The sequence below is a fragment of the Aulonocara stuartgranti genome (assembly GCF_965226115.1).
Source record: "Aulonocara stuartgranti genome assembly, chromosome: 8".
Lineage (NCBI taxonomy): Eukaryota > Metazoa > Chordata > Actinopteri > Cichliformes > Cichlidae > Aulonocara > Aulonocara stuartgranti.
Genome location: NC_138959.1, coordinates 22,817,907 through 22,838,048, shown reverse-complemented (window position 1 = coordinate 22,838,048; position 20,142 = coordinate 22,817,907). Strand labels below are relative to the sequence as shown.

Below are 20,142 nucleotides of genomic sequence, written 5' to 3'. Positions count from 1 at the left end.
TGAGTGGGACTGTGTAGGTATCATTTGACTTTTAACTACATGAAAGGTTGATCCGCCTTTGCAGACGGATATCTCATGAGGAATAATTTGCGCAGCGCTGCGTTTGTTTGTTGCATCTTGTAATTAGAATGATGCTCGCCCACTTAAAATATCCTTCAGGCACGGCTGTGGTTAATGTGTAGTTCTGTAAACTAAGGTAAAAAGGATGTGAAATGGCCGAAAGAGGAAACTGAGCTGCTGTTTGTAACATTTTTTTCCTGTCAGCTTAAAAGTTATTTCCATTTTAACGAGTCCACTCTATTCCTCTTTAAAAATCTGGGCATTTTAATTTTTGCTTCAGGTAGTCTGCTTCCTTTTCGGTTAACATTTTTAGATCTTTTGGATTTTTTTTGGTTGTTGTTTTGTAAACACAGCACTGACTTTCTGCAGTCTCTTTAAGTTTAGCGTCAAATAAGCGTAACTCGCCTTTAATCGTGTCTGAAGTTACTTTACTCGTTCTTTTAGCTCCGTTTCTGGATTCGAGAACCATTCTTATAATTTGGAATTTATTGTTCTTAAATTTATGGTGATTGCAAATCATGTCTCCATTCATGGCACACAGATGTTTTTATTCTTCTTGTTTCACTTTGACTTTAGATTTAGGCAAGCAGTCACAGAGGGCTCTCCCCTTCCTGTTTGGGCTCAGACACTCTTAGTACGAAATCTGTTACCAAAAACAAAAACTACAGTAAGGACACGTTAATCCCATGAATTAACTAGAAATGAATAATGATGCCTTAAAAAAAATTAAACATTACTGTACTTGTTAAAGTTTTACATTAAAGTTTGTAGAGTGTTTGTAGATCAACATTGCGATTTTAACAAAATGCCCTTCATAACTCAACTAGGAGGCACATGAAATCAGCTTATCACAGCCATTATGTTTTTCTGATGTTATTTTGTGATATTATTCTGTTACTTGTGTAGTGTTTTGCAAACAGTAGATAAATGATCTTTATTTTCACTGCTCATTCGCTGAGGGTTAAAAACTGCACGTGTAGGATTTGCAGTGAAATGCAATACGCTTAAAAATATTGCTGTATTTGCTCCAAAATACCTTCCAGGAGGGAGCTATGACAGTTCTCCCTTTGGATCACGGTGAAATGGCACCTGAGCTTCATTTCCAGATTTTATTCTTCTTTTTTCTTTCAGCATTGACACTAAATCGATCAGAGGGTGCAAGTGAGATTGAACCAGCCCTCAACTGCCACATGCTACAGCCTGGTGGCAGCATTGTCAAAATGCACATGACAAACTGAGTCTTTATTTTTAGCAGTTTCCTGACCATTTCTTTTGGCTTCGAGTCAAATTACATTTCTGCAACACTGTGGGTTTCATGCAACACTGTGCAAACATTTTGAGCAACCCCTCGCCCCACCCCAGACTTTTTTGGTTTTTTGGTCATGCTTTAAGGCAACCTTGAGTAACTCAGCTCAAAGAATAAACTAGTGTTGTGTCTGCATATGAAGTATGATATTTAAGTTGTATCTTTAGGTATTTTGTTACTAACAACCTATCAAGAAAAAAAATTAAAGAAACATTTTTTTCCAATTCTTTAGCTGAAGCCATGAAAAATACCAAAGATAACACAGTTTAACAGGTATAATACAGTAAAATATAACTCAGAAGTATAGTCAGTGTCCTGAACCATCTGAAAAACATGGATGCTCTGTTGTGGTTCGGGGTTGCATTTAAGCTGATTTTGAGGATCCTGTCAAAATTGATGGAATTCTTGATGCAAAAAAAGTACCATTTGATGTAATACCATACAGAAAGTGTCTGATTGGTAACAGCTTCATTTTTCAGTATGACAATGATCCCAAACACAGACAATGGAGCACTTTAAGTCATGGATTGGTCACCCCAGAGTCCAGACCTCAACATTATTGATGTAGTGTGGGATCATCTTGACAAACAGCAGAACAAAGACCTTTGAATGTCCTTCAAGAAACCTGGAGAACTATTCCTGAAGACTACTTAAAGAAATGACAAGAAAGGTGCCTGAGAGTTCAGGATGTGTTGAAGAATAAAGGCACTCATCCCAAATACTGATTTTCAAGCTCATTAGAATCGCATAAACTGTTTTTGCCTCATTTACTGCATTTATTTTTGCATATTATATTTAATCACTGCAGCCATTTACCTATTATCATATATACGTTTTGAATTAGGAGTGGCTTGAGACGTTTGTACAGAACTGGACATAGTTTGGCATCTGGCACAAGTGCGCCATTACTTTCAGGCCCATCCAAATTAATCCGTTTATCAGAACAACATGTTTTACCGTGTTAGGTGAGCAGATGAAACAGTCCAATGCTTGCAGTTTAAATTAGATGCAGCAACGCAGCTGATCAGTTTATTGTTTCAAATCACTTCAAATACATGAGGGAAAACACCTCTTACACCTCATGGTTTCAACATTTTGTCCAGTGAACATCGTGGAAAACACCATAATTTTGTTCAAGATAATTTCCAACGCACCACATAATGACCAATTTATTATGTTCACCTGTTCAGTCTAGACAATTCAGCTGCCCTGCAGAAAATCCTCTTTGTGAAGTTAATAACATTCGGGGGTTTTTTGCTCCGTGAGAGGAGCCGGGCCATCATCTGGAAGCTGTTTTTAGAGGTGCTTATGTATATAAGTGCATTACTGCTGAGTGGTAATGTACCTAAGAAAGTATGTGTATGTTAACTGTAGCACTTTACTTACAGAAAAAACAGTGAGCTGGTGTCATGTAAACTTTAACAAGGCGACAAAAGACACTCTGCTACAGAAATACAGAAGCTGTCACTAGAAACAGCGTAAGGCCAAAAATACTGAGGATGTTTCAGATTAAACTTTTAAATACAGATACATCACCTCCCTCCCAAAAAAAAAAAATTAAAATAAAAAAAAAAAAAATTAAAAAATTATTTTAAAGGAATTTCATGGGCTGTTCCTGGTGGTCTAAGGCCAAGAAACATGAACAGTAAGTTGACTGAAGGTAAGAAAGTACTGAAAACAATCACGGGACATAAGACAAACCAAATAACAATATGTCTCGCTGTGGTGGAGACAACAGCCAATTATTTCCACTCTGTAAATTTCCAATTAAAAATCTGTTTTCATATCAATGGCAAACGGAGGAAAAAAAAAAAAAAAAAAGGGGACAGCAGTTTCTGGAAATTTTGACTTTACTCTAATGGAGTGAGAAGAATGAGGAAACGTTTATGCAAAATATCAACTCAACTGATTTCTGATAACTGAGCTGCAGCATACCATTTTAAACCTAGAACAAAGTAGTAAAATCCAGAGTGTACTTCCTATATCAGTTCATGTGTTTAATAATGTTCTTTCCTTCTCCTGTCGCTGATTTGAGTTCTTACAAAACAGTTAAAACTGGAGAAAAAGTAAAGCACCAAAGAAATCCTCATGCAATTTTACATGACAGTAAACTTCTATTAGGTAATCTTGTTTTAAAAAAAAAAAAATGCACAAATCAAAAGGAATGCAAATAACTTCAGCAGCTTTTGAATTAAAAACCTGGTAGGTGTGGAGCAATGAAGAGGCTGTGAAGCACTTGGAAAACCTGCGATTGTCTCCTCTGGAACCTTGAAGGAGTTTTAAAGAAACCTGGAGGCATTCCAAATGTTCCATTTCTCTTCATCTTGTTTTGTTCCACCTGTTTTCTCTTGCCGTGGAAGCCCCACGAACTTTGATTTAAAATGAGGTACAGGAGTTTAAGAGCAGTCCTGATCTGACACTACCCATAATAGTCCCCTCCCCGTTCTCCTCTGCTTCTCCCTCCATCCCTCTGAGAGTGAAGTACATGGCGAAGCTTTCAGGTGGAGGACTAGCGCTTTGCTTTGGCTTCTTCCGCTTCTTTCTCTGATGAAAAATGACAAAAAAAAGAAAACAGTGCAAAGCTTTGAATTTCAAAGTGCTAAACATTTCCATAAAACCCATCCAAACAATCTGAGTCATAAAGTCTCCTGTTGGTTATTGTAATTATGAGAACGGCACACTAAAGCAGCAAGCCATGCAAACATCTGACATCCTGGCGCTTTCTTAGAAGTTCCTGCCCTGCCTCATTTCAGAAAAATGCATTTGTATTCTCTGGCAGTACAACACTTTGTCTACACAGAAAGTTTTTTTTCCCCCCCTGTACAAACAAATCTCATATCCTCTTACAGCCCCAAGCCAGAGAGGGTATGTTGAATTATGTTCTGGAGCTTTTGTGTTGCAACTCAACTCACTGAGGATGCAAAGTGCTCCATTACTCACAATATAAAAGCCACAGAAACAAGCATGATGCAGTCACTCTGCTCCAGACAGATAGATTGTTATCTACAAACTTTTAGAGATGTTACAGAGATGTAGTTTGAAATAAATCTTGGATAAATCTGTGGTTCTGTGCACTCATGCACATTTTCAGAAACGACATATTTTTTTAAAGCAGCTATTTAAATGAGCAGCAAGGTGTATACTTTCTCCACACTGCACAATTTTCACTATTCTCACCTTTCCTGAGTTCGTCTCGCTTCTTGGCAGCCTCCTCCCTCTGTTTCTTGATGATAGCCAGTCTGGCGAGATCAGCCCTGGCCTGCTCAGTCTTACCCTCAAGATGAAGTTTCATGTAGCGCTCTTTTGATTTCTGCTTTTCTATCTCTTCCCTGAAAAAGATACATTAAGATAGTAATATTTAGTCCCCTTGAAAAGGTATGAAGCACAAACCAAAACATCTTTTGTTTGACACCCACCTCTCCCTGCGAGAAAGCTCTCTGGGAGCGCTGACGTCTACTTCAGCTACCTTTTTGCTCTTCTGAGCGACACGATTGGGATTCTCAATCTCAATAAGCCCCTCCACTCCACTCCTCTTTCTAACCTACATAAAGAAAGAAAAACCTTTGTAACACCAATCACTATGACAGGGCTTGCATCAAATTCTCTACACAAACTACCTTTAAGAACCGTGTACTGCTGTAGTTGTAATGAATCATTTGGGTGTAGTTGTTTTCCTATAAAGACATTTCTTCATCCATCATGTTATTTATGGTGTGGTGCCAAATGTATACAACATATCTGTGTGTGACTGTTGGTTTTAGATGTGTCCTCGAACCAACACAGCTGATTTAAATGGCTAAATTAGCTCCTCCACATGTGAAGTTCTCCAGAGACCTGGTAACGAACTAATCATGTGATTCAGGTGTGTTGACCCAAGGTGAGATCTAAACCCTGCAGGGACACCGGCCCTCGTGGACTGAGTTTGGCCACCCCTGGTCTAAACGGTGCTTTTGACAGTAAGCATTCAGTGAAAAACAAAAAAGATGCATTTTCAGGTTCTCACACAAACACACACATATTCACCCATTGACAAATTAATAACACATTCACCTCAGACTCGTCGTCGCTGCTGCTTTCCTCCTCAGACTCTGAAGAGCCCTCTTTCTCTACACCACCATTTTCTTCCTGTTAAAATACACATACAGTCATACTTAATGTCTTTTAGGGTAATCAAATATTTGTTATAAAAAAAACAAAAAAAAAAAACAAAAAACCACACAAACAAAAAAAAAAACAAAAAAAAAACAAAAAAAAAAAAACACACAAACAAAAAAAAAACCCCAACAAGTTTCACTCACCATCTCTCGCTGGGCTTTCATCTGACGATCAATCTCTTCAGGGTTGCTGAACTGCTTCCCGCGGCCCTTGTGGCCCTTTTTCCCTGCAAGACAATTTTTAAGCTGTCAGCAGCAAAAAGACCATCTATTAGCAATAGGGCTGCACGATTAATCGTTAGAAAATCGCGATCTCGATTCATACTTATGTGCGATCTCATTTCCAAATGACAACGATTTAAAAAAATAAAAAAATAAAAAAAAATACGACGACGACGACTATTGTACTGCATTTTGATGCGGGACGTAATCTGCATGAAAACAAGCGCTCTCTCTTCCTGCTCAACAAATGACAAGGGCGGAGCCTTATACCACGTGATACAGAAGCTGTGCCGTGTGATGCTAAAATTAGCAGGGAAAAAACAACGGAGAGCACGTCAGGGATGACAAGAAAGTGACAGGAGAAAATCCGTCCCGGTCAACCACCCAAACATCAATAACGGGAACCTTATACAGCGCTTCCCTATACCCGTCGAACTTCCGCAGGCACAAAGACATTACGGAGGCTATTACTTATCACCTGACCAAAGATATGGCTCCCATCAACACTGTGCAAAACGAGGGATTTAGGAAAATGATCAACACCCTAGGCCTAGACAAACGCTACACAGTGCGTTTCTATTGTTGCACTACCTGCTCTATACACGCAGTGTCGAGCAAAGGTGGAGACGGAATTTCAAGCAGTACATTTTGCGGCAACAACAAAGCGTGAGACATTTGTTGTTTTTATGTTTATTTATCGTTTTTATGTTCAGTTTCAATTGTTACGAAGTTGATGTGCAGTTAATAAGTGCAATAAATATTTATAGCCTATTGGAAAAGAAAATCGTGAGAGAATCGTGATCTCAATTCTAAGCCAAAAAAAAAAAAATCGTGATTCTCATTTTATGCAAAATCGTGCAGCCCTAATTAGCAACATAAAACATTAAACAAGTCGTTTGAATAAGCGACAAAAGCGTGCTCCCACTGAAAATGCTGCATCCAGAGGAACAGAATTACCATTCTGAGAATACAATCAGCTATTTGGGGCGGGGGTGATAACTTATAAGCAACCTGCAAAGTTAATCACTGGGTAGACACAACTATGAAAAAAATACTGGTGCTCTCTCACCATGTAGCCCTATATTTGAGAACAAGTGCCCAGAGCCATCTTTGGCTGATGACACAATTCACAACGTGACTTCAGAAATCCACACAGCCTGCTGCGTGAAGAGAAGATACCGTGAGCGCCGATGAGTCACACTGACGTTTATAGAGGGCCAGCTCCCCTCACCGGAAAATCTAACAGCCGACGACTTAGAAGGACGTACCGACAAAGACAAAGAAAAAAACCCCGAATAGTTTGACCATATATTTGTGATGTAAACTGGTACAAAGACAACCTCCAAATAGAAATTTCAATAACTGATTATGTATGTAAACTGACCCGGATGCTTTCTTCTCTGCGCACGGTATTAGCGGTTAAAAGCAAGCAACCAAAAAACAAAACAAAAAAAGACTATTGAGGTTTAAGTTAACACCAAGTCGTCATCTGAGCTCACGTGAGAACAAATAAATAATTGGATATCGGTACGTCTCTGGTGCCTTTAATAAACCGTTCTTACCGGCAAATTACATTATGCTAACTATGTAGCATGCTAAACATGCTAAGCATGTGTGAATTCAAAGGGCTAATGATCCGCTAGCTAAAATGTACTCGCAAAAACAGGCACATTATGTGAATTTTCGTTTTAATACTTACCACCACGAGGCATTGTTATAGGTGAGTTCTATAAAAGTCCACCACAACGTCAAAGAATAATACAACAGTTCACTCGAAACGCCGGTGATTTAAAGTGCTAGATGAAAAGACTAAAAAGTACTTCGTCTCTCCCGCTATTGGCAGACGCCTCTTTCGCTCGCGGAGACGTACGCATGCGCACTTGGGACTATAAGCTGCACTGCGCATTTGATTGAAAGGTGCATTGACCAATTGGATAAAGAGACTTAAATCATTCATAAAAGTGGCATGTAACGCTTATCTGTTTAATAATATAATAATGCATAAATAAATAAAATCATAATCGTATATTTGATTATTTGAATTTTATACAGTGCTCAATAAACACCTATGACTGACTGAACAACATAACATAATTCACGCATAAATCAGGCTTTATTGGTCGGTTGGGAAGGAGATGCTGACATTCAAGATACAGATCCAGCCTCAGAGTTTGTGCAGGTTTATGCACTATTAAAACTAATAAAAGAATTAAATCTAACACCTCCGGTTTCCCTTTTCCTTTCACGGGTTTGAGCCTGTTTCAAAAGCATGTTTTTATTCTGTTTGTTAAAATAAAATAAAAAACAATGTACAAAAAATGAAGCTCTGTATGCTATGTATTAAAAATACTTATAAATAATTCTGACCACCCAAAAGTTGCTCAGTAAGTATATGGAAGGCATACTGTATATGAGGGTTTTGCTCTATTTGGAAGTGGAGCTGAATGAAAAGCTGTAATAGTGAATGAAGCCTTACTTTTCTTATTTTATTCTTTCTATTGTGTTACTGTATATTTTTAGAGCTGCTATGAATCCAACAATTCACAAATGTTATTTTCTAAAAACCGAAAGTCAAACAAAAAGAAATGCCTTTTGTCAATGGAGTTTACTTTTAATCCAAAGAGAAAATAGAAAAAAATTATATTAAAAAGCAGGTTTTACATCACATACAAATGTACAAAGTGTAGAAAATTGGCTGTGTATTGAACAAAGAAGGTTTTTAAGGTGAAATAATTCAACAAATTAAAAACAGAAAACATACAGTAAGCGGAAAATAAAGAGTAAAATGTAACACACAAGAATCCTCATTTTGAGGAAAATGGATGATATTATTACTTTTGTCCTGTTATCTATCGATACAAAAATATTTACTTGGAAGAAAACGCTTTATTTAATGGAGGCACTAGATCAGATCTGTCATTTTTTTCTTCGATGTTGAGTCTTGACTTCTTCCACTTCTTTCTCCATCAGGTGATACTCTACAGTAGTCTCTGTTAACTTGAAGGAAAAGATTAAAGATCACTATTTTACTCCTTCTGCGACAAACCGGGTTATCATCATCATTATCATCATCACCTTTATTTATAAAGCACTTTAAAAAAACCACAGCTGAAACAAAGTGCTCTACATAGGAACTATATAATAAAAGTTCATAAGATATAAATAAAAGCCAAATAAAAGAAAAAGTAAGCGTTATATAATTGAATGAACTGGTAATTACATTTATAACTTAAATATAATATGCAGCCTGTAAAAAAAGAAGTATTATGCAGTTATAACAGCTTTACAGAGGAGGCAAAAAAAAACCTTTCCTACCTCAGAGCCTAATATTGCATCCATAATATTACTCACAATGTAATGACAATTGATCTTACCATATCCAGGAGAAGTTCAATCTTTAGTTTTAATACGTTATTCTCTTCCTCCAGCTGGATATTTTTTTTCTTAAGCCGCTGAACTTCCCTACTAGACACATTTCCACCAGATTCTGGTTTCACAAAGGAGAAAAAAAACGTTTATGCTGTGTTGGCCACAAGGAACCAGATAATAACACACACAGACACACATAGAGAGAGAGAACTAAAAGGTAATTATTCAGAAAACCCATTACCTGTAATCCACTGTCCCTCTTCAAATTTCAAGACCTGACCTCCAATGTTCATCACAGGAGGGCCATACTCAAGGCCCAGCTCTATTTCTCGAGTTGAACGATCCAACTAAAAAAAAGATAAAAAGGTATAAATAACGGTTAATGCTATCTCTCAGGGTGTTATGCAGATTAACCACCCCCCGAACGTGCTGTACAACTAGTGTTTCCAGTGTGTGAATGATGCTAAAATTCATTAGCTCACCGTGTGGAGGCTGGACAAGGAGGCGGATTTACGTGGAGGAACCTTTTTAGGACTAAATGGGTTTCCAAACAGAGGCATCCTCAGAGATTTTTTAAGGTCCTAGATCAGAGACAGCACCCGAAAGAGAATTACTATTTTTAAGATAACGCTAGCTTCACCTAGCTTCTCACTGTGTTTACCGTCGTTAGCGGTGCACGACCAAATTAATGCTAGGTGGCTAGCTGCGTGAATTACTTATATCTCACAATTTAATGAAATTATCCCCTGCCTCTCAGAGTATTTAGGTAATGCTGTTTCAATTTAAATATACAGCTAACATATTTACCTCCATACAGGGTATTTATTTAAGTTCGCCTGAATCCGTTTCTCGCAGAACATGCTTGCCACTGCGCAAGTGCGAATTTTCCATTTGTCCAAAGTGGGCAATCCTGAAACATTCCACGACTTTCGCACAAACTATTCGGGAAAAAATGTCCACCATAATACCCTTAAAGAAACTAAAATTTAATCCATCGTCTTACATTTTTTTTTTTTTGGGGGGGGGGGGGGGGGGGTATCGTGTTCACATTTTAATACCTACTAGTTAGAATTTCATAAGATCTTCCTGTTTCTGAATGATAATGGAACAACCCGTGTAACGGAACGTCACCATGGTGATCTTTTACCGTCTTTGGGGTACGACGCTTTAATATTTTATTCGGATGAGCTCATATAATTAAAAAAAATAACTCCATACATTAAATTGACTATTATGAACAGCACAATGCAGATAATGATAATGTACAAAAAGTAAAGATAATACGAACACTATTTCAGTAGGTTACGGCTGTACTTAAAATACACTGGCCCCGCCTTACTTTGTACACGGCCCCAGTGGCCTAATGGATAAGGCACTGGCCTCCTAAGCCAGGGATTGTGGGTTCGAGTCCCATCTGGGGTGTTCTACTTTTCGCTATCGTAACAAGCACCTTAGACACAGTTTAAGTGCTTCGTTGTCTGTAGAAGAAAATCTTCACATATAAATCCTAATACGTTTGAAGAATATGTCTGTCTAACTAGGCGAGAGGCAGGCAGAACACAGACCTCCACGGCTAACATGGAAAAACGTAGAATGGCACTCTGCGTACTGCTGAGCACTTTAGCTGTATCCACAAAATCCACGGATGTATTCAGAAGAGTGAACGTCAAGCTCCAAACTTACCGTGAGTAACCTTACTGTGGCGTGTCTGTACACGGCGGGAACCAATTTTATATCCCTATAACTCTAGCTGAACGCTAAACACAAAATAAATATATTTACCGCTATAAAAGAAGGCGTATGGTTATATCTTACATAGCTTTTCTTTAATGGAAAGTTACTTTGTTCTCTCCCGGCTAAATTTAACAGTTTTAAAATGTAACACTATTTGAACATGTAACTCGAAATACCATAGCCATTTAAATGCATTTAAACACGTTTTCTTTTTTAAAATGTTTTTGTAACACTTATGTTAACAAATGTAAGTTGAAAAAAATGCTTGTATATTCAAGCAAGGACACGAACACAACATTGTGTTAGTGTTCTTATAATATTAATATGCAATTAATATTAATTTGACAGAAAATAGCAACACATGAGAAAGCTGTTGTAATTATTCTATCGGTGTCATGACATTATCTTACATAATGTGTGTTATCTAACCTCAAGCATGTAACCCATCCTTCTACAATGGTAGAGCTCCAAGAGGCCACTGTGCACTGGGATGCTGCCCAGAAAAGTGTGATCCTGAAGGAGGGGTTGATGGAGACGGAGGGGGAAGCCTATGGGTACTTCAATGACACTCTGCTCCTCTCAGGATGGGGCATCCTGGAGATCAATGCAGGCTATGGAGGAATCACTCAGGAAGATGAGACCACTTTCTTCTTGGCTGGCTACCTGGAAGGTTACCTCACTGCTGGGTGAGCAGCACAGGCTAAGTGCAAGCATGAAAATACACTAAGCACCATAAATGCAATTTTCAAGTGAGCCAATCATGTGGCAGCAACGCAGTCCGACACCTAATGCAGATACAGGTCAACTTCAGTTAATATATCGTTACACTTTGATTACATTTCTTATTAGGTGTAGCTGCTAGCTCTGGTTGTAACATGTGGACTGCTTTTATGTGGGCTAATCCCTCACTGCTTATTCTCCTTCCATTGCAGACAGATGTTCAGTCATTACTCCAACATGTACCCTCAGCTGATCAAGGATGAAAAGGTTCTGGAGCCCTTGAAAAACTTTTTGAGGTACAGTGTTAAATTATATCAAATCAAAGCCATGGATTAAGCTAAGAGTAATCCCATGTCTAATACTAGATTTATAAGCGTTTCTCTTTGTTTTCCATTGCCTTCAAGATGCTTTTTCAGAGGCTTGATTAACCAGTATTGTGCACAGAGTGTATATAAAAGATGGGTGTAGCCCTTCTCTGCTTTTAATAGCCTGCAGGAGGTGACTCTCCTGTTGGCACAAAGACTGTGTAGAAGTCTAGGGAAATTATCTTAATGCTCACTTAATCTGTGACCTCAGGAAACACTAAGTTTATGGGCTCAGTCTTAAGTCTTACTTGATAAATTCTGGTGATGTGGTTGTTGTTATGAAAGTCAAATACTTTCTCATTCACAGCTGTGTAAATATAAAGCATGCAGTGGTATGCGTCAGTTCTCTGTCATATTCACACCTTAACCGCCACACCTGGGTTCAAGACAGCAAAGCTTAGCTGAAAACTTTACAAGACTCTTTTAGGCAGCGGACGTCTACATCCATCTTTTATATACATTCTATGATAGTGCCTCATAACTGTCAACTGTCTATACAGAATTTACAAATTATATTTATGCACCTATTGATTGTTAGAGTGATGTAAAACTGCACCATCAAGAGATAAACGTTGATTCTAAAATTTGAATAAACCCCAGCAAACAAGACCAGTGGGCCAGAGAGCAGGTGAAGCTCAGGAGAAACAGTGACCCCTTGTGGAGGCATATGGGACTGATCCTGGCTCAGCTGGATGGACTCCACGCAGGAGCTGCACTGTGGGCCAAAAGCAAACACAGGGAGGTGTGTATGTGTGTGTTTGTGGTTGTGAGAGAGTTGTCACAGTCATTTCATGGATCTCTTGCCACTTGCTCTTTCCCTCCTGCGCAGCCTCTATCAGCGTTCACGGTCCAGTTTCTAAATGGTGTCGGTGACCTCTTGGATCTTGTCCCAGCTTTGACACCTCGCTCCAACTCCTCCGCAGGGTCCGGCGCTTTCAGGATGCCTGGAATGGGCCACTGCACAGCTCTCATAAAGGTTAGGCCAAGCTCATTTGGCTCATGTGAGGGAGCCCTTGGGAAAACCTCAACACAAACCTAACTGCTTTTATTGGCCTCTGTGAGCAGGATTTTCTTCTTTTAGATGAGTGTAAAAGGCCATTGCAAGGGGCTTATTTCCTCTTTCACGTACAACAATCTATGGAACAAAGTTCAAATGGATGTGTGCTACTGGATTTTTTAAGACCCCTTTAATGTATCTTAATAAAGTTGCATCCACGTTAAACTCTTTCTTTTATGATTCACTGATTGTGTCTTGTTTCTTTTAAAAATATAGATGTTTCTCTCTCTCTCTCTTCTCTGTATCTCAGGTTCTTCCAGGCTTTGAGAACCTGCTAGTTGGCCACTCTAGCTGGTATACTTATGCAGCCACCATGCGTATCTATAAACACTGGGACTTCAAGGTGTCTGACACACACGTAGCCACTGGAAAGATGTCGTTCAGCAGCTACCCTGGTACACACACTCCTACTATATCACATACAGTATAAGAGCCGCACAACCGCACACTTATATGCATAAATATACTCAAATAATCAATGTGTCTCGAGAAAAAAAGATCAATTTGCAGAAGAAGAGGGTTTTTCAAAGAACAGACCTCACTTCTTTCTTGCAAAAGCTCCGAGGGGAGGTGAACTTCTTATCCTTAATCCACAAGGGAAAATATGAACACTGACATCTAGGAATTAACCCAAATCCCCAATGAACATTTCCTACTCGACACAATTCTCCTGCAAAGCATGCAGCTTAGGCAGTAATGAGAAAACACTGAATCCCGCGTGTGTTTATGCACATGCTCGAACGGAGCTATACTCCCCTCGCTGTAGAGTTAGAGGAGACTGAGAAATTTTGTGGCCAAAGATTTGTCAAGTGGACCAGGCCATAAAACAATCCTCTGGTGGACTACAGTCCTATCAGGACACAAGTGGTTTTAAAGCACTATATTTAGAGAGCAGCAGGCCGAGGATATCACCTCACTATATTGAAACAAAGAGATGAAATACAATGGGGTCAGCAGAGGTGATGTGTGCCCTCTGCGGCCTTCCTAAGCTGCTTCCCCTCTAACAGTACTGAGGATTTATCATGCACTGCAGGTCGGCACCATGAGAACAAGAAGAGGTGCTGGGCAGTCTCAGTGGTGGAAATATTCAAAGACATCTGGCTTCTATTGTTAATAATATTAATATTGTACTTCTAGTGCAGGAGTTGGATGTGTTTTTTCAGAGGAGCTTATTATTTTTCCTTTTCATGTATAGAATACAAAGTAGTATAGAGTAATTCTACCTGGTGTAACTCTACATAAAAGTAGTATGGCAAGATGAAACTTGAAATAATTATAATACACGCAATCGGAAAAGGAATGCTGATAACACATCTGGTACTTGCGATTCATGAGCGTGATAGTCATATCTTTAACAAAAGTTATGAAGTCACATGAAAATAAAGTTTTCACAGCATGAAAAGCACCTTTAACAGCAATAACTTGAAATAATTGTTTTCTTTATGACTTTAAAAGACTCTCACGTCGCTGTGAAGGAACTTCAATCTACTGTTCTTTACAAGGTTCTTCAGTGTATTGAGGTTTGGGGGTGTTCTCCTGAGGTACAGCCACAGCTTTCAGTCAGGATGAGGTCTGAACTTTGACTGGGTCTATGAACTTTCATTCTTTTCTTTTTTTAGCCATTCTGTTGTAGATTTGTTGTTGTGCATGGGATTGTTGACATGTTGCATGAACCCATTTGAGCCAAACTTTAGCTATCGGACAGATGTCGTCACGTTTGACTCTAGAACACTTTGGCACACAGAGGAGTTCTTGCTTGACTCGGTGACCATAAAGGTCTCAGGTCATCACCCCTCCACCGCAGTGTTGACAGTTGGTATGAGGTGTTTGTGCTGATATGCTGTGTTTGGTTTTCAGCAAATGTAGCGCTGCACACTACGGTCTTGTGGTCTTCTTGGTCCAGAGGTTTTGTGACTTATTTAGCTACAATTTTGCAGATTGAGGCATGCTCCAGTGTTCTTTTTGGAGAGAAGAGGCTCTTTCTTGGAAATCCTTCCAAAAAAAAGACTGCTTGTTCAGTCTTTTGCTAATTGCACTGTGCTTAATGTCAATATTTAACATGGTAACTGAGGCCTGTAGAGTTTGTGATGTATCACTTGGATGTTTTGCAGTTTCTTTGCACATTTGCTGTGACATCCACTACTGGGAGAAATTGTGGCATTATAGGAGCACACACAAACTCTATAAAATAATGCTTTTATTGAAGTGCTCACATTTGTTGGTGATGAGCACAGCACTAACACGTGACCACAATGGGAAACATGTTAGCATACAGTTACGTATCAAGTGGATAGAGAGTAATATTAGAATGCACATGGTGCATTAAATATAAATACTTTAATACACCACCAGTTCATCAGAGCTAAATGCTGAGGGAAATACAAAATGTAGTACTTTATGGGCTGACTGATGACCCATTTTCAGCAGCTGGTCACAAACACTGTATGGCTGTTGTTGAGTCCAGATATTATACTGTATACTGGGTTTTCAGATTTTATATGCTAAAAACAGCTTCCTGAGTGAATCAAAATAATAAAGTTGCAGACCAGAAAACTGAAAACGTCTGAGCTAAAAGATGCTAAAGACTTGCTAAAAGAAACTGGGACATCATTTTTATTGCTGTGTGCAAATCATTTCAGGAAGCATGCAGTCATTTGAGACAAGGCAAGATTACTTTATTGTCATGATAGGAGAAAATCACCTTGGATTAAGCCACACTTTAATAAACAGACCTCAGAATAAATTAACAGATAAATGATTTTTAAAATGCATTTACAGCAAAACCTCTCTGCTTATCTGTCTGTCCCACATGAGCTGTTCATTTATCAGCTTAACTGGCAAATTAATATTTATTATTGCACAACAGGAGCCTGCATCTCCTTCCAGAGTCCATTAGCACATAATCAGAGGTCCACACATGTGAAGAAGCAACTAAAAGCTCTGTTCCCTTTTTATATGTGCTATATAAATGAAAGTAACAAGACAAGTAATCATAAAAAGCAGGATTGTTTCACTTGACTTTATATATTTTAATAACAAATTAATATTACTGTAGTACCTTAAAAAACCTTAAAATGCCTTTAAAAAATCAGAAATCACTGGTTGAGTTAAAGATACTTATTCCATTTGCTAATAAATACAAGTTAAGCATGTTGTGAGTTGCAGATGATCTAATCACGACACCGTTGGTTTGCTCCAACTTTATCAAATGACCCCCAACCCTCCCCCACTCCTTTGTTGACTGTCAAAAAGAAACCTGCTGCGTGTTCTCCTCCTCCAGGCTTCCTGATGTCTCTGGATGACTTCTACCTCCTTGGGAGCGGCCTGCTGATGACTCAGACCTCCATCGGCGTCTTCAATGCCTCTCTGTTCTCTCAGCTCAGCCCTCACAGCCTGCTGGCCTGGCAGAGGGTCCGACTGGCTAACGGTCTGGCGCACAGCGGAGAGGAGTGGGCGCAGGTTTTCTCCAGATACAACTCAGGTGAGATTTCAGTGATGTCAATTAAGGCAAGTTGAGTTTTGAGGCTTTATTCAAAACCAAAGTAAGCCAAAGTAAGTAAGTAAATAATATGGAGCCACTAATTCACACTAATGCATGCTGTTATTGCCCTGCCTTCTGGCTTTTAGACGTAATGCTGGCAATGCAAAAATTCACAGGACACATGTCCATAGAGATTTAGCAGTCTCTCAAACACATCGTTCTTCTCAATTACACAATGCTTGTGTGTGTTAATTGGGAAGGATGCTTTGATCTTTCACATCACGTTGCTATGGAGGGCAGAGGAGAAAACAGGACAGGGTGTTCTTGAGACTGACAGCTCTTTAACAAACAGCAGAATTGGCGCTCAGATTCACCATCCTGCCAAGCTATTGCAGTGACCTGCAGACCGTGATGTCATTTCATTCAGATCGGGTTATGTTTTCGGTTTTTATGGCATGTGCAAATATGTATCTAATAAGCCAAAAGTTTATGTGCTTCCCTCTCTAGATCCAAATCCCTCAGGTGCATGCGAGACTGTACATGTAAGCTTTCATTTTACAGTAGGATAGCTAACATGCAGCAACATGAGCTAGACCGATTACATTACTTCAGTATTGGTCTTTTAGTGAGTAAAGGTAAATAAAGTTGTACCACATCTCACAAAATCCCTCCAATATTTGTTGACACACAAAATCCAAGTGTCCATGGGACAGGAAGGAGTGGATCTGTATTTCCTTTGTATTTCAGGCACATATAACAGCCAGTACATGGTGGTGGACCTGAGCAGGATTTCTCTGAGTAAAAGCATCAGGGATGGAGCTCTGACTGTTGTAGAGCAGATTCCCGGCAAAGTCAAGCACTCCGATCAGACTCGGGCGTTACGCAGAGGTAAGAAACCACCTGTATCTGTGTGATTACTGCTGTTGTTGATTTCTGAGTGACCTCCCCCTCCAGTGTGCTCCATTTAACAGGTTATTGGCCGTCATACAATATACCATTTCATGCTGAAATCTACAACCTGAGTGGGTACAGTGTGATGTGGAAAAGATACGGGGAAGACTTTTCCTATGATCTCTGTCCCCGAGCTAAAATCCTCCGCAGGGACCAGGCCAAGGTGTCCGACCTCAGCTCCCTCAAACGCATGATGAGATACAACAGTAGGTGAAACAACAGAGTTATTGTTCCTCGCGCTGTATGTCCGCTCTGGAGCTCAAAGCACTTCACAGAAAACACAAATAGCCCAGGATATTTTTGTTCCCGTCAAAGTGAAAGCAGCATGACTAAACGTCAGACTGCTTCTGTTTCAGACTACAAGAAAGATCCCTACTCAAAGGGCCATCCCTGCAAAACCATCTGCTGCCGCAACGACCTGAGACCAAGGAGGCCACGGCCAGGGGGCTGCTACGACACTAAGGTCAGAGGACACCAGCACATTAGGCCAGAATCAGCTCTGTTACAGTGTGAGGATAAAAACAAAATACAAAATACAGCATGTGTTTTGCTTGTGTTTTTGTCTGCCGATATAACCTTTGGTTAAAGAGTCACCGCTGTCACATGCCCTTTAAATTCCCTGTTTTTTTTAAAGCTGCAGTTTTTCTCTTTACTCCTTTTGTTATTTGTTTAACTATTTCTGGGTGTTTGTTGTTTTTAATAGAGCAAGATGTTGATTCTCTACGTTAGAGTAAAACAGGGAGTATATCAGGGTGTGTTTCAGGGCGTGTCTAACCTGTGATTGACAAGTTGATACCACAGAATTGAGCATTGCGCTCAAATTCTCAGTTTGATCTGCCCATCAGCTGTTCTGTATTTGTTTGTAATAAAAAACTGCAGAGTGAGCTCATCCAGTAAGAACCTTTTTTTTTTTAAACCTATAATTTTTTACTTGCTAAAGCTAGCATTCATTTTTATATCACAGTGAATTACAAACCTTGCACCTTGTTAATCAGTCTGGGACAAATATGCTCACAAACAACCGAGATGCCTTGCACAAATCAGTGAGTATATCTTTTTGTTAGACTGCTGTCTGTGATCCACAGTGCTAATATGGCGACAATAAAACCGATATGTAAATCTAGTGTCCAAATATAGATGCCCCAAACAAGATATACCACCAGGTGATATTAGTCATATCACCTGGTGGTATTAGAATAAAGGCCAGGTTATCACCTCTAGCATTTGTGAATGTGTGTGCAAACACTGTTGCTAATCTGTCTGTTAGATATTTCCTAGATTAAGTGAAAAAATATATTTGCTGCTGGCAAAATATGAAAACACTCTCCAAAGTTAATAAGATTCATTCACATTAATTATGTGTAGATTTCTGTTCAGTTCAGTTTAAGTTAAATTGTGCAGTGGTTGAAGCCAGTATTTCAAATGAAGCAACAAGATTTGATTAGAAGCATTAAATTACCTTTCTTTCACATGTTCCTGTTCCCTCCTCATTTCTGTGTCACGGTATAGGTGACGGACTACCAGATGGCGCTCCAGCTGGTCGCCGAGGCAATAAATGGCCCCACGACCCAGGGGGGTCTGCGCCCATTTTCATGGCAGTCCTTTAACTTCACGATTCATCAGGGACTCCCCCACACGTACAACTTTCCCTTTATCACCATGAGGCCCATGCTGGACAAGCCATAAGAGCACAGAGCTGGAAGATGCCATGCGTCCATGTGTAGCTGTGTTCAAATTCACAAAGCCTGCGCCACAACACTGAAAATCCTGTTGGTGCAGCTAAACAGAGAGTAAAAAACTTGACTATTTTGCCAACATTGGTGTTTTTTTAAATTAATAATTTAATAATCCATTTTAAAAACAGACAACAAATGATCAAAGTGAAGTATACTGAAATAGATGCCACTAGATGCAGTGAGGTGTTTGTGATGTAGTGTTGTGTTGGTCTTATTTCACAGCATCTATCTATTAGTGACAGAGTACTCTGAACTGGCATAAGGATTGCCGGCTTGTTTGCGCTATTTTAACACTCTGTGTAAAGTTTCCACAAACGTTTGGATTTAAACCATCAGGAAAATCCTGTTCGTTTTATATTTATTATAATTACAGTATTTTTGTTTTTGAGTTCAATTCTATGCAGTATCTACTCAGGTTTGCACATTGTGGAAGAAAATTATCTAAGTTTGCATTAATATTAACTATACTAAATTAAATTATAACCTGTGGTGCATTTTGTCTATATAAACAGAAATAAAATTCGCAAAAACTACAACAACTGTTTTTGTGCAAAATATGAAAGGAAAAGATGTTATTTTCAAAATAAAATATTCACAAAAGGTTCACGTTTCTGATCTGGTTGACAAAAAAGAGAAGTTATGATAATTGCATTTGACTGCCATGTATAGTACCTATGGGAAAATGAATAAACTCAAGTAACAATTTTAAGTAACATTTGACTGCATAACAAATAGGATTTCTCAACTACTCTTACCTACTTGTCAGTTCCTAATGTGTTTTTACCACCAGACTAAGGGAAGGTTAAATTCATCACTCATTAGTGTAAGATGACAAAAGCGAAGTATAAACCTAGACAGCGTAGACAGTTTTGTTTTGTTTTGTTTTTTGCCTCGATAAAATTTAACATTTTTAAAACTTGATTAGAAAATATTATTTTCTTCTGTAGCGGCCATTACAGCTTTTACTTTGAAAGTGTCTCTGGGACA

At 39.0% G+C, this 20,142-nt stretch overlaps 3 protein-coding genes across 6 annotated transcripts; 1 reads left to right on the top strand and 2 right to left on the bottom strand.

Moving 5' to 3' along the window:
• Nucleotides 1-2,362: 2,362 nt before the first annotated feature.
• Nucleotides 2,363-7,621, bottom strand: pdap1a (pdgfa associated protein 1a). Its single transcript, XM_082544029.1, has 6 exons — nucleotides 7,442-7,621; nucleotides 5,665-5,747; nucleotides 5,417-5,491; nucleotides 4,783-4,907; nucleotides 4,544-4,695; nucleotides 2,363-3,910 (listed from the first exon to the last, which is right to left on the bottom strand). The coding sequence occupies exons 1-6, from the start codon at nucleotides 7,452-7,454 to the stop codon at nucleotides 3,876-3,878; spliced, it is 483 nt and encodes a 160-aa protein (XP_082400155.1). The 5' UTR covers nucleotides 7,455-7,621; the 3' UTR covers nucleotides 2,363-3,875.
• A 215-nt stretch (nucleotides 7,622-7,836) lies between these two features.
• Nucleotides 7,837-10,027, bottom strand: cby1 (chibby 1, beta catenin antagonist). Its single transcript, XM_082544030.1, has 5 exons — nucleotides 9,919-10,027; nucleotides 9,594-9,692; nucleotides 9,353-9,458; nucleotides 9,117-9,229; nucleotides 7,837-8,739 (listed from the first exon to the last, which is right to left on the bottom strand). The coding sequence occupies exons 1-5, from the start codon at nucleotides 9,922-9,924 to the stop codon at nucleotides 8,659-8,661; spliced, it is 405 nt and encodes a 134-aa protein (XP_082400156.1). The 5' UTR covers nucleotides 9,925-10,027; the 3' UTR covers nucleotides 7,837-8,658.
• A 126-nt stretch (nucleotides 10,028-10,153) lies between these two features.
• plbd1b (phospholipase B domain containing 1b) lies at nucleotides 10,154-20,020 on the top strand. 4 transcript variants are annotated; one of them, XM_082543635.1, is made up of 11 exons: nucleotides 10,154-10,268; nucleotides 10,653-10,795; nucleotides 11,309-11,531; nucleotides 11,778-11,861; nucleotides 12,531-12,906; nucleotides 13,238-13,382; nucleotides 16,268-16,468; nucleotides 17,216-17,356; nucleotides 17,440-17,625; nucleotides 17,776-17,882; nucleotides 18,929-20,020. In XM_082543635.1, exons 2-11 carry the CDS (start codon nucleotides 10,690-10,692, stop codon nucleotides 19,103-19,105), a joined length of 1,746 nt encoding a protein of 581 aa, XP_082399761.1. In that variant the 5' UTR covers nucleotides 10,154-10,268; nucleotides 10,653-10,689; the 3' UTR covers nucleotides 19,106-20,020. The 4 variants fall into 4 exon arrangements, with proteins under 4 accessions (XP_082399761.1, XP_082399760.1, XP_082399763.1 ...); XM_082543637.1 differs by having other exon boundaries at nucleotides 10,156-10,795; nucleotides 11,429-11,531; nucleotides 12,531-12,672; nucleotides 12,760-12,906; XM_082543636.1 differs by having other exon boundaries at nucleotides 10,156-10,795; nucleotides 12,531-12,672; nucleotides 12,760-12,906.
• The last annotated feature ends 122 nt before the right edge of the window (nucleotides 20,021-20,142 follow it).